A 14,450-nucleotide genomic window follows, 5' to 3' on the forward strand; every position below is an offset into this window, starting at 1 on the left:
ATTGGTATACATCTTGACCCCCGTGGGTGGCTGCGCTGCCACTGTGCAGCATGCTTTGCAGGGGAGGGTGGGAAGCGTGACATTTAGTGGATTTGCCCCCACCGCTGCCGCCATTTCCTCCTTTGTTGGTTCCCTTGGGGGATTTCACGAACTGTGCTCCTTTTCCCCGAAGCTCTGCGGGGTTGTAGCTGTCGCCGATGACCTGCGAGCGCCGCTGGTGAAGGAGTTGCGCTTCTGGCTCGTGGGAGCGAGAGCGGCTTTGGCTCTGGGAGCTTCGACCATGACTCTCCTGGGGAGGGCTCGTTCCTGAAAGACAGGTCGGAGCTTGAGGGGGCAAGATCGTTTTTCACCGCCACTTAAACACAATGCATCATTGTGCTAATGCTGGGAGTGATGCATTCCAGCATGTGTCCAAAAAATGTATTGTGCGAATGCTGAAAGGCAAGCTTTGAATTCAAAATCATATTTTCATGACTTCTGCCAAGTTCAAAAGAGAAACAGAAGAGGTTCTGTGTTTTAATTGTTGTGTTTTGGCTTGTAGGATTATGCAAAAACTCAAAATTAAAGAACCAGCATCTTTGTGAAGTCTGTCAACATCTTGAGTACATCTGTTTTTATTGGTTGTTGGAATTTTGATGAATCTTTATTTAAGCCTTTTAAAATGCATTTGCCAAGGACGTGTGTTTACTCAGCCCTGCCCATTTGATTTATGGCAAAATGTTTTGGGCACCCTGAAAATAATGGGAATTTGTGGGTTGAATGATTTTGGTTTATTTATTACAGTTTCACATTTCCTTTCAATTTTTTTTTTAGAATTCCAAAACAGACTAGATCAACCATATTCACTGTCTCTCCACCGTGCATGAAATTTTGCTGCAGAGTTAGATAAGTGTGCAGATTATATTTTCAGATTTCGGGTAATTTAAATGGGGTGCTGAGTGGAGCAGTGACCCACCAGATTCTGCAGATAAAGCGACAACAACAACAACAACAACAAACGTTTCTTTATTTTGCTGGCACTTACTGCCACCTACTGGACTACAGTAGAAAACTATTGCCGGACATGCCCTAGCCATTCTAATTGGACAGTCAAACACATGTTTAGGATTGTTTGGCCTTTTGCCATTCTATTTGTTATCGGCCAACTTCATGATGAGAGGGACTCAGCAATATCCTGAAGAGAAAACGAATACATTATTACATGAGCAAAATTCCCAGAGTCAGCGAAGTGCCCAAAGAGTTGCTTATTACCGGTAGATGGCGCCAAAGCAATACTTTCATAAAAAAAAACACAGGTGTTTTTTTTTCTTTCAACAAATAAAGGCTAGGTTAAAATACAATAAGTGAATCCGTGATTATGTGGGGGAACACCGCAATGCGGCGAGGGTGTCTAGTCCATCTTACTCTGCTCAAATAAAAATATGCTTGCGATGCACCTTCACTTTCACCTCACCTTCAAATCTGGAGGTGTAGTTCTCTATGCCAGCCAAATCCAGGTAGTGATTCCTCCTTTCTGTGTTCTCATCCACACAATAATGCTGGCCTTCAGTGGCTGAGGGCTCGTTGCTTTGGACCCTGCTGCTTCAAATAAAAATGGTATTGCAGGAAGTGAATAAGGGCATGTGAAATACTGTATGACTTTTGTATGTGCAATTCTCAGCAAAGTGACCTGATGTAGGCCGACATGCGCTTGTCAGCTGAACGACCCTCCTCTTGGTGACAGCGATCTGAAGAACCAAAGTGAAACAGGTCAGAAAAAATCACATGAAAGTGAAAGCAGAGTCGGTTTTGAATTCAGAATCGTATTTTCATGACTTCTGCCAAGCTCAAAAGAGAAACACAAGAGGTTCTGTGTTTGAATTGTTGTGTTTTGGCTTGTAGGATTATGCAAAAAGTTAGGACGCTAATTAATTAATCACACATTTTTTTTTATCGCTTGACAGCACTAATATATATAGCAATTAATTTGAGAATAATTAGCTGTTGATAAATTAATTGTGGCACCTCTACAGACAATCACACTTGCACATTGTAACTCACCATTAGTGACTCCAAAACAACAAACAGTAATAATAATTCAGACAATTTTATGCTAGGACGCTTTGACAATATCCTGTTCCAGGATGACAAATATTTGCCCAACCTGTTTCTCTTTTGTGGCATTTCGGCTCTGGAGTGACCGTCAGCTTGACACGCAGCGTCTTGTTTTTATGATGGCAGGAATGATTGACCGAGGCGTCAACTACATCATAGATGGTGTGCATCAGGCTGGACATATCCTATAATAACAGCAGAAACACAGACGCTTCGGCTAATGGTCCACATATTGGTCACTGTGATAAATCCGGTAGATGCATACACATTTTCTTCAGACGTAAACATGCCTATCCTGACTTGAAAACACACACACACACACACACACACACACACACACACACACACACACACACACACACACCTCCTTTGTCACTTTGCCACTGTTGTCAAAGTCGTAAAGTGTGAATATCCACTCCTGGCGGTTGTCATCCTCCACAGAAACATCACACTCCAAGTCCTGCACATACATCAGATTATGATAATGACTTATTTCTAATAAGGATACACATCGTTTGTGCTCATTGTTTTTTCATGATGTTGTCTGAGAGGTGTTCGTTCATACTGATTTGCAATAGGCACACGTTTGGGGAAACAGCTTTACCATGATACACTATATGCCATAAGAGGGCAGCAAAATATCTACAATTTAGGGATTGGCTCCGGCTCATCCACGATCGCGTGAGTACCAAGAGCTATAGCAAATGGCTGAATGGAAAACCTCAAAACAAACTCTTTCTTTCGCCACCAACTTCTGTGATTTAATCATAGACAAAAAAAGCAACATCTGCTTTCCTGTAGGCCTGGTGGAGAAGCCGCCGTGTGAAAAAGGCAGCGTACATTTATGAGCGATGGGTCTCTCAGGAGAAGCAGCCCTTTATGGCTCTCTAATGTCTTTTTAGCACATGCGATCAGGACTGATCACTAAAGCATGATAAAGATGGAAGCCAATCCTAAATTGTAATTTGTTCTGGAGCGGTATACTGTACGGACATACTGTATGTCCAGGCACCCACAATTCTATCGATTCTTCCTGTAAAGAGTTTTAACTGGAGAAACACTTAAGTGGTGCTCAAATAAGGCTGCAGCATCAGCCCACGCTGGTTTGATTTGAACCTTCTTCTCTTTGCATTCCTATTGCTTTTTTCCCCCCCAATAAAATAGTGACCATCAGATATGTTAACTGTCGCAATGAAGACTTACGTCCAGATTGATTTGTTTTTTCCCGCTCGCTTTCATTTCTCGCTCCCTGTCCTCAGCGTGAAGGTACTGAAGGTGATTCTCGCATCCCTCCGGCTTCTCAGGAGGGAGAGCCACTGTCGTAAGAGACACACATACGAGACACACATTAGTCTTTTTTTTTTGTTTTGTTTTTGTAAATGGAAGAAAGCATATGTTGCCAGAAAGCATTGAAAATCTTTTTTCAATATATACAACTGGCTTGCAAAAAAAAAAAAAGTGGACTTTTCACAACTCAAATACAAGATAGTTGACATTTAATTTTAGTCATGAAATGATCTGAATGAATCGTGACATAATAATATTTCTACATCCATCCCATTTCTATAGCGTCCTCATTAGTTGCACACCATCGGATGTTTGAGACTTCATTGTACCTAACACATGCATGTCTTTTGAAATGTGTAAGGAAGCTGTAATACTGTGAGAAGACCAACACACGCACGGAGAGAAGATGCCCAGATTCGAACCCGTGACATCTTGAATGCAAGGCAGGCATGCTAACTACTAGCTAATTGTGCTAGTGTTACTATAGTGTATATTGTCAATCCAACACATTGCTCATCAATGTATAGATGACTCCTCTGATAGCATTCATTCACCTCTCCTTTTAATATGAGTTACATTTCAAAAACACTTTGAAAATATGCCACTTTTTACTTGAAAATATGTAACTTTATTCTAGTAATATGAAAATGTTGACATTTTATCTTAACAACTGACTTTTTCTTTTTGGAAAAATAAACAACTCAATTCTCGTATGAGTTTAATCTCGAACACGGCTCTTTTACCTTTCAACTTCATTGATTTTACTGCTTTATTTTTTTTTAATCTCAAAAATATGTATTCGCTTCTTGAAACTATACAACTCTATTTTCAAATTATGACTTTCACGTAGTGTATTTTCCCCCTTCCAGCATGGCCCTTATTCTCCTTTACCTCCCGGTATATAATAGTCCAGCCTGGAATTGTAAAAAAAAACTAAAATAAAAAATTCACTTGGATTTTATCCAGCGAGTCCTTTCCAACTTACCCTCAAGGGGGCAGTGTTGATCTGCGAGGTGTCCGGTTTTCATATGCCCATTTGGAAACTCCTGGGAGGAGAAGAGGAAGATCAGAGAAGTAAGTGAATTTACAGTTCAGACCCCAGACACAGAGAAAATAAACATTTCAGGCAAAAACATTTCCTCGTCAGATGTGTGCAAAAAAAAAAAAAAAAAAACGGCCTACACGGACGGTGCGGCCAAACACTTTGAAACGTGCACCACGCTGATTGGGTTACACTGCCTGGGATACAAGCAAGCGCAGCCAAGAACAATAAGATTCCCCCCCGCCAAGCCTTCAAACGGACCCTTGCATCCATTTTAAAAAGGAAACAAACAACCCCCCAAATAACAAAGCGGAAATTAAGATGCATTTCTGCGATTCATCTTGTGATCGCTCGCTTGGTTCTCACCAAAAAAAAAAAAAAAAGCGAGGAGAGCTTGATGACAGAAGCTCAAAGTTAGAGGAAGTTTGGTTACAAACCCCGTTCAAAATTCAGAGCAACTCGTGTACTGTATTTTCTTTGAAACTGGGGACAACAGCCAGATGGACATTTCGTGATTCCTTTATTTTGGAGTTTCAATTAAGCGCAAGACAAAAGAGGTGGAAGGGGCACAAGGAAGGAGTGCTGCCATATGGGAATAATCCACTTCCTACACAAACCAGAACCACGCCACATGTGTTAATGCACACAAGCGTGCGCGCGCGCACAATTTAATTACGCCGGGATTGTGGAAACAATGACAATTAAATGCAGCACAAGCCTTAAGAGGCAAGAATTCAAACAACAAATGATTCATCTTATTTACGTCATGTTCGCTCCTCTGAGCTGCCGCTGCACTTTGAAATCAAATCTGAAGGAGGCCCACCGCAAGGAGGCAAATAAAAAACAGATAGATGCTAGGGGAAAAACAAAACAAAAGAACTGCATGTACTGCATGTGAGTCTCAACATCTGCATGCGTTTAGGTGAAGGACCCCCCACCCCCCGTCCCCACCACTACCACCCTTCCTCACGTCTCCCTTCCTCCCATTCCTCTCTTTCTCAGAGTAATGACAATAGCAGGGCCTGTGGTTCTATTTAACAATCGCAGAGACCGTGATTACTCCCCACTTCACAGGACGAGTCCTCCAGGCTCTAATCTAGCCCCCGACCTTCACCACTGTTGGTGGGGAGGGGGCGGGGGTGTGTGTAGTGAAGCAATCGTATCTCAGGGTCAAGGTTTTTGAACGGCCGCTGCAAATTGGCCCCATGAGATTTTTGGGGAGAAAACAGCAAAAGATTGGGAGTGAAGCCTTAGGGGGCGGTTGAGCGGGAACGCAAAGGAGGGGGAAGGGGAGAGAGAGGCAAGAAGTACAAAGTGAACGCACAAAGGAGGAAAAGGGATGATAAGAGGAACAAAGATGGGAGAGGACCAGATACCGCAAGAGGATGTGGTTTTCCTAACAGTTGGATAGATAGGAACTATCTAATATTTTAATGGGACCCCCGCCGAAGAACTGGAGGAGGTTTTTGCGTTTTTTTTTCTCCACACCCTGTGATGTTGAGAGGACTGGTACTGCTCCCCGAGCCCCAAACAAGTCTTTAATCACTGCACACTGTACACACTTCAACCTAAACAGTCCGTCAAACACCCAAGCAACGCATCTTGTGGCTTTTTTAACCTCCCAATTCCCTTTGGGGCTATTTTACACGACGGCATCCCTTTTTCAGGCCTTCAAACTCAAATGTTTGAAAATAAATAGAAAATTCCAGTTAAAACACTGTTAGAATGTCCGGCTGAGTTACTCACTAATATTATAAACAATTACATAACCGCGTATATACCCTTGCATTCGTTTAAAATGCCCTTTCAAAACATTGTCTTTTACAAACTCTTTTCTTCCAAGCTTGCTGCCATCATTTCGAGGGTGTGAAGTTAAAATTGGTACATATGCATACCGCGTTATTTTTTTGTAACTGTGCCTGGCATTCAGATTAAAATGTTTCCTTGTGTATTTGTGATTTGCTATTTGCAGATAAAGGATGGTTGGATGAATGGAATTCACCTGAAAACTCAATCTATTTTGTGTGTAGGCCAAAGCTGTGTGTACTGTAAAAGTAGTGCCTTGACACCATCTTAGTGCCAAGGACCTATGTTGAATTGAATGGAGGAGCTTCTTCTTGACAGGGCTGGTGTGTTATTATAGTGACATTCGCTTTTGGCCTGGCATGATGATGTTATTGCCTTTTTCATCTTTTTTTTACAGGTCAGTGTGCATATGGACTATTTTGACATGAAAAAAAAAAGCTTTCATTTCTGACAATTTTGTTGGGTAAATGAATGCCCTAACGAAAGGCGGCATGAGAGGAAAAGTGAGTTGTTCTGCAGCTCGAAGACACACACGGTAAAGCATCAAGCGCTCGTACGCTTGAAAGGTGGATTGCCATGAAACAAACAATAAAGCCAATTAAAATTGAGGTTGGAGGAGATGTAACGTCTCACTGATTGAAGCCCTTCGCAAAGTACTGCACCCCGGCAGCTCCTCATCACATCCGCGGAGGGTGCTAATGAGAGAGCAGACCCGTGTCTGACCGCAGTCTGCAGTTTACCATCTACACACATGGCATCTCCATCCACATCGCCCAGGGTGTCGGCCTCCAAATCTGCCAGCCACATGTGTCATTAACCGCCTTGTGGCATCTCGCCGCTGCCATTTATTCCTCCATCAGATCACAAAGATGCTCGGTGGGGCGACGCAAACAAGTCTGGGGCGTCCTTGTTTTCCACCTGCAAGCTATGATCCACGCATATTTTGAGTGAGATGACAAGCAGCATGCGCGCGAATGACAAGGACCGACAGGACTAACTTGTAAGCAAGTGTCTTCCAAGTGCCGTGGCATAAGCGAGAGCCTGAAAAGCGTGTGATGTTTGTTCGCGCTTGCTGCGGCGGCACCTCTGCCAAGCTTCCCCACAGCTTCGGCTTCGGCTGGCAGACTTTCATGTGGGTTAAGGCAACCCGGGGGAAGTATTCATTGCGCCCCCACCAAGGTGATATCAGGCATCCCCCTTTTCTACAAGCATCCCACCCATCCTCCCGCTGGAAAACAGTACACATCTTTGTTCTTACAACCCCCCCCCCCCACCCAGCTCCACAGCTTAAAACGCATATCCGTAGTCTTCCTTCAAAACGCATGATGTGCAGAACACGTTTTGATGTGCAGACACACGCACACACACACAAAAACAGTCGATACTTGGACGAAAGATTGCCGAAACAGTTCCTCTGGCCTTAGGGGTATGAATTACAGCAGCATGCATATGTATCTAAGTCCAAACATACTGTATGCTGCGGAAAAAAAAAAAAAAAAAAAACAGGATATCGTCAAGAGGCTTCCTCATATTTTCCAGTCAATGCGGCTTTCGGAAATTATGCAATTAAGATCCACACAACTTGGACAGTACAGCTCATCTTCCCTTGCCCGAACAAGATCTCACTCATTTCCTCAAAAGTGTCGAAGGTGACCCATACTTTAAGTCACCTGACACCTTGAGGAAGGGCGCCAAGGGAAACCCTTGAAGCTTTTCAGCGAACCCAGTATAGGGGGGGGGGGGGGGCTAATTGCTAACGGAAACATGGCTCCGGTGGTGTCAGCGTAAAGAAAGGAACACCGCTTTGTAAACATTCGGAGTAGTCGTCACCGGGAGATGAAACCGGAGAGCGCGGGAGGCCAATGAGGAATAAAAGACCTCCACTCCGGGAGAAACCAACCCGGCCTTGACTCAAAACCAGATGTAAGTGTTTAAACTGAAGAGAGCCAGTGGAGGCAAAGATGATTGGGGGGAGGTAGAGGGTTGCAAAACATTCTTGCAAGACGGTAAAAGAACAATGAATAGATGGCAGACACGCGGGCCCGCGTTCTCGGTGGTTCAGCCTCGAGCCCTCGTCAGGGTAATTATGGTGGGTGAGTCAACACAGAGCACTGGCCTCAGCGAGTATTGAATGGCAGTTGCACTGAACCTCAAAGCCTGAATGCAATCCGTGACGTTGCTTGCTTCGGATGCAGAGGAGAATTTTCTCATTGGAAATTGTAGTTCAAAAGATCCGTACAAGTCTTTCAAAAAGTTCAGCGGTAGGAATGAAAATCGAACCGGTTCTTTTTGAAAATTGTTTCCCAGTAATTCTTCCATCCATCTATTTTTTCATCTGTTTATCCTGACGAGGGTCGCGGGCCCCAGTAATTCAATTTCTCGGAATTGTTTGTTTACCTGCCCGACGATTTTGTTTTCTACCTCACAATTGAGTGATGGCCGCCCGGTGGTCCAGTGGTTAGCGCTTCGACTTCACAGTGCAGAGGTAGTGGGTTCGATCCCAGCTCCGGCTTTCCTGTGTGGAGTTTGCATGTTCTCCGCGGGCCTGCGTGGGTTTTCTCCGGGTACTCGGGTTTCCCCCCCACATTCCAAAAACATGCATGGCAGGCTGATTGAACACTCTAAATTGTCCCTTAGTGTGTGGATGTGAGCACGAATGATTGTTCGTCTCTGTGTGCCCTGCGATCGGCTGGCAAGAGGTTCAGGGTGTCCCCCGCCAACTGCCCGAAGACAGCTGGGACAGGCTCCTGCACCCCCTGCCACCCTTATGAGGATGAAGCGGATCGGAAAATGGATGGATGGACAAATGAGTGATGTCACATGCAAAACGTGTGGTGTGGTTACAACATGGCAATTTAATTTCATCAAAGGAGGCGTACCTTTCCAATATGCAAAAACGAGAAACAACATTTGGACATCACCACTGGAAATCAATCAGAAAACAAACTGGCTTCAGTCTTGGCAAATCCCATTCCTATTCATTACTGGTAATAGTCCATCCATCCATTATCTCAGAGGAAACCAACGCATGCAAACTCCACACAGGAAGGTCAGGGCCAGATTCGAACCAATGACCTCTGCACTGTGAGGCGGACATGCTAACCAGTCTCCACCGTGCTGCCTTACTGGTAATTAATACATCTAAAGAATAAGGCCCTCAGGCCTTACGTTTAATGACAAATTCTTACACTGCTGTTCTGTCTGACATCACATCATACATGCCAGCACTTTGAGCGTTGTTAAGTTCCGCGGGCATTCAGCTTCAGAGATTTCACCGTATTAAAATAAAAAGGAATGCGTGGCGAGTGTGTGTAAGCTGCTTTGAAGTGTCAGTCAGCATGCAGGTCAGTTCTGGAATTTGAAATAGACGGGAATTTAATGGGGAATTTTATCAATGCGTCAGTTTGCCGTGACATGTCTTTCCCTGAATGGCATCGAGATGAGAACAGAACACCGTGCTGTCATCTGGCCAAGCTCCATGTGGCCGAGATATGACTCTCATAGGCCAGCGGGACTCTGTTTGAGGTCAAACAGGAGGCAGAACCTCTCCCTTGGCAGGACATGAATCACAGGGGGGTGAAGCCTCTTCGGTCCTTGTATAACAACAGCTGTGTGTGTGCGTGTGTGTGTGTGTGTGTGGGGGGGGGGGTGTTGGGCGGGGGCTTTTGATGAGAATGCTTCGCCAATGACATAAGTGCACCTAAACCACAAAAAGTCACCTGCTCCTCTACAATTGAGAGATCTTCTAATACCACCGCCGCCCCTCCCTTGCCCCAACCTGATTATCCTTTCACTTTGATTTGACCTGCCCGGACGGCATGAACAAAGATTAGCACTGCTTGCTGGCCACCGCGCGTCTGTCGACGATGGTGTAATCAGCTCTGTTTCATTAAAGCCAGCGTTGATAGCAACGTGATGTAATGGAGGACCTTTTTCTCAGCTGTCACACAAGCGGCGGTCACTGCCGCGACTCAGAATCCGTGCGTCTCATTCCACTGAGTCGTGTTAGGTGTGAAATAGCAGTTCACTGTGTTATGTATTTGATGAACAAAAGGAAAGTAGTTGCACTTAAAAGTTGTGTATAGTAGTGCAATAGTATTGCCGTTATAACGTGTTCCAGACGCTCAAATATTTTGTGGTGAATTTTATTCCATCACATCCTTCTTGAACTGCAACGTACCAAATTGAATCGTATTCCTACTCAGTCAAACAGAACAGCCCTTGAATTGTTTTGCACGCCACATATGGAAAATCCTATCGAATGGCCTTTTGTGGAGAGATCCGCACCCCTGTTTGCCCAAACCCACAAAATTCTTCTTCTTCAAAAAAAAAAAACACTTACACTGATAAAGATTCACTGTGTATTTTCTATGAAAAACGGGGATTAAAAAAAAAATCTGGAAAAAAAATGAAAACAAAGCATGAAAAAGATATTGAAAAATATTGGGGGGACAAAAAATCAAAATCTGCCAGTATGTGTGTAAGTATGAGAGGGATGACAAAGATTACGTCTCGTTTACTTGGCCTGGTTTCTTGACCCCGTTGATTTCAATAAGGTAACTTTTACATTACTCCACTGGCTGCATGCCCAATTATTTTTCTTGGTTTATGATTGACACACCTTTAATGGGTCATTCATTCATTCATTCATTTTCCGATCCACTTATCCTCACAAGGGTGCTCGAGCCTATCCCAGCTGTCTTCGGGTAGTAGGCGGGGGACACCCTGAACCGGTTGCCAGCCAATCGCAGGGCACACAGAGACGAACAACCATCCGCGCTCACACTCACACCCAGGGACAATTTAGACTGTTCAATCAGACTGCCATGCATGTTTTTGGAATGTGTATGAACATATTACAAGAGCAGGACATTAAAAAAATGTTTTCAGTTTCAACGGCTCTCTCCATACATTACTCTGTAGCACTTTTGATAAACTTGTTCGCTCATCAAAGAATGCGTTCAAACATTTTCCGGAAGAATGTACAAAGAAACCATCAGGAAGACAAACCGGACACCCTGTGAGCACATGCACCTCGTGAAAGAAGGAGGTGCCAGGCAACAAACAGAACAGGCGCTTGGCCTCAAACAGGATGTGCCTCTGTTTGTGACCTCCATGTGAAATTCTGTAAGCTCCCGCGCAGGCCTCTGGCTCTTAAGTTCAGCCAATGGGGACCGCATCCAGGCCGATAAAGCTGAACAGATTTGTTCCACATTCCACAGGCCCTTTAAACAACACAGAAGACCTCAGACTGCCAGGTTGAGGCTGAGCTGGCGTGGACACAAATCCCACGAGGGCCTGAAGGGACTCCACCTCTTATAAAAGTCCTGCGGAGACTCACTTGTCTTGTTTTGAAGGGTTTAGAGGAAACTCCTCTTCAATTAAGTTGTCTGCCACTCACGGGGAAAAAAAAGGAAGGATGTGATGCATATTCCGGGGCTCAGCGGGTGAGACAGCTTGGAAAACAAACCCCCAAACGAGCAATCTCACCTCGAAGGATGGTTGGGAACATTGACCTATGAAACCCTGATATAAGGATGCCCGCCAGCAGAGGTGGGCATTCCGTCACTAAGGGATGCCCATTTTGCTGACAATTGACGGGAAACTAACAAAAAAAAAAAGAGGATAGAGAGAAGAAGGAGAAGAAAAACTAGCAAAAGCGGACGCAGACCATGAGCATTTAACCCTTTCATCGACCCTGTAACCTGATAACATGGTCATCTGTCCACTGGAAGTAACCGCTGTCCCTGAAAGGGTTAAAGACACGAGTGGGTGGGCAAGCTATTTAGATTCGATTTTCCGGAGTGAATGGCAGAAATGTCCTCCATTTACTATTTTAATCACATTCGATTTTTTAGCTGTTGGACTATGATGTGTTGTTTTGGTTTTGTTTTTTTGGTGGGGAAGGGGAGTGACTGTCAGACTGGTGGAACACTCGCTGAAATTTACCAACACTGATGATGTCAGTGCAGTTAAAGACGGATGACGATGGCGGACGGGTACCCAGGCCGCTGATGGATGACAAATGAAAGACCGGAAAAATGTTGTAAAATGCCACCTCTGCTAAAGAGTGTGATAACATCATACAGGTAATGGCGTGACACAGTACAACCAACCACAAAGAACAAGTGCTAGAGGGCAAAAACAAGATTTTGTTCTTTCTGTCCAATTCCCATTGTTGCACGCAAATTACACTTCTGTGACAGCCAGCTGTCTCAAGTATCTTCGTACCTATCCATTGTGTCCCACAATGGTTGAGATTTGTGCTACCACACTGAAACATGGCTCCAAAATTCTCCATCTAAAGGATGTCAGCACACCAACATATCTTTTTGCTTTTTGAAATGTAATTGTATTGCAGGTTGCAGCTGAGCTAGAATGGATCCCAGCTGACTTTAGGCCATTGGTGGTGTATACTCTGGACAGGTTGCCAGATAATCCCAGGGCACATATGCTGTAGACACGGGTGTCAAACTCATTTTTGTCGCGGGCCACATTGCAGTTACCGTTGCCCTTGGAAGGCCGTTATGCTTGAAACTATATAAAGACATCAAGGATAACGGTTTATTCAACTATTGTTTGCGTTCCTGTAATGAGGGGTTCAGTAACAAGAAAATGCTTATTTATTTACATTTGAGATTGTGAAATTTTGCTCCAGATTTTAGCAAGCATCATGGAAGTTGACGTGTTTGATTTGCTTTTGCCGGCCACATACAATGATGTGGCGGGCCAGATCTGGCCCCCGGGCCTTGAGTTTTACACCCGTGCTGTCGGCAAACAACCATTCACACTCACGGGCAATTCAGAGTGCTCAATGAACCTAACATTCATGTTATTGGAATGTGGGAGGAAGCCAGAGTGCCTGCGCAAAACCCACACAAGCACAGGGAGAACATGCAAGGAATTCTGGAGCAGAGATTGTTACCCTGAACCTCAGAACTAACCACTACCGCACCGTGCTGCCCGGGGCTGTGATTCAATTGCAAAATGATATGTGCATAAATAATCTCATAATCTTTACGGTGCTTTCCTGAGTCTTTTGATCTCATCGCCATTCAAACAGCAAAGAAGGCATGCACGGCGTGTCTTATTTTTCCATTGGCCGTTACGCTGCACCCTTATGAGGTTTCCCTGGAAAGAAGTGTGACGTGGCGATTTTATTTGAGTTATAAAATTTTAGGGTGACTGAATGGTGAATTACTTTTGTTGAAAATGGATCGAGATATAAAAAAAAAAAAAAAAACAGTACTATAAGAGTATAGTGTCCATTGTGAGTTATTGATGCCCCACCCAAAAAGTTTACAATAACCTATATTATTAATTTATACCCTACATAAATCATTTCAACATTCATCTCGAACATAAGTTCCTTACTGCTGATTTTATTTTGAAAAAAAAGACATCGGAGGTGTGAGGATGCGGCTGTAAATGTCGTCTTCTCATTGTGTGAGAATTGCCGATGGCTACTTTCTTTTTAGCTGCCGCTTTGGTGGCATCTTTTACAAACAGCAGAAATATACGGCAATAGTTGTGAATAGACAAGTTTTTTTGTTGTCTTTTTTTTTTTGGAGCAAATACCTGCGGTTAGATTCCACAAAAAGAAAAGCGAATGAGGGGAAACCACAAGTAGATGGGGGTTCATTGTGTTCTAGTTTTCACAGCACCGAAGTGGTTGGTGTGCCACAAAATGTTTTCACATAAAAAAAAAAAAACACCGCATCTGTGGGATGCTCAGAGCACTGTTGTCTGTCAGCGGTAGTCACCAAGGATTTGTAAGCACCCTCATCAGCCTCTGCTACGTTTCAACACGATCACTCTCACCCGTAAAGACACTTGCGGTTGTACGTGTCAGGTTCCCAGCTGTCTGTCTTGGAACGGAGATGTCAGTTATAATTGCTCTCACCTGCGAGATAAGCGCCGACACCACTGTTTTCCCCGCTTGTTTTGTTAAGCTGCGTGGGATTCCAGCCTCGGCGCTGAAAAGCAAGTCCGGCACGTCACAGGGGTGAGGCTCTGTGGTTTGGGGGTGGGGGGGCTGCCGCCGGGGCCACGGGCGTTACAGTGCTCCTGCGGGTGACTGAGAAATGTAAACAAACCACGTAGGGAAGGACAGCTGCATGCAGAAGAGCAGCAACAGCGCACACACTTGAGATGCTTGTCCATGAAATCCACAATGACTTTTTTTTTGGGGGGGGGGGGGGCTCTCCCGCTTTTAACGGTC

The 14,450-nt window shown here is 44.4% G+C and overlaps 1 protein-coding gene across 1 annotated transcript in view; it reads right to left on the reverse strand.

Annotated features, from left to right (window-relative positions):
- Positions 1 to 14,450, reverse strand: part of nkd2b (NKD inhibitor of WNT signaling pathway 2b) — a 43,653-nt gene that overhangs the window by 11,037 nt on the left and 18,166 nt on the right. Inside the window, exons 4-10 of the mRNA XM_019873600.1 lie at positions 4,367 to 4,427; positions 3,298 to 3,410; positions 2,459 to 2,554; positions 2,144 to 2,279; positions 1,670 to 1,727; positions 1,454 to 1,581; positions 9 to 306 (exon numbers count right to left, since the gene is read on the reverse strand). Of these exons, the coding sequence (XP_019729159.1) occupies positions 9 to 306; positions 1,454 to 1,581; positions 1,670 to 1,727; positions 2,144 to 2,279; positions 2,459 to 2,554; positions 3,298 to 3,410; positions 4,367 to 4,427 (890 nt within the window). The remainder of the gene's footprint in view (positions 1 to 8; positions 307 to 1,453; positions 1,582 to 1,669; positions 1,728 to 2,143; positions 2,280 to 2,458; positions 2,555 to 3,297; positions 3,411 to 4,366; positions 4,428 to 14,450) is intronic.

Source organism: Hippocampus comes, unplaced genomic scaffold (genome assembly GCF_001891065.2).
Source record: "Hippocampus comes isolate QL1 unplaced genomic scaffold, H_comes_QL1_v1.1 scaffold383, whole genome shotgun sequence".
NCBI classification, from domain to species: Eukaryota; Metazoa; Chordata; class Actinopteri; order Syngnathiformes; family Syngnathidae; genus Hippocampus; species Hippocampus comes.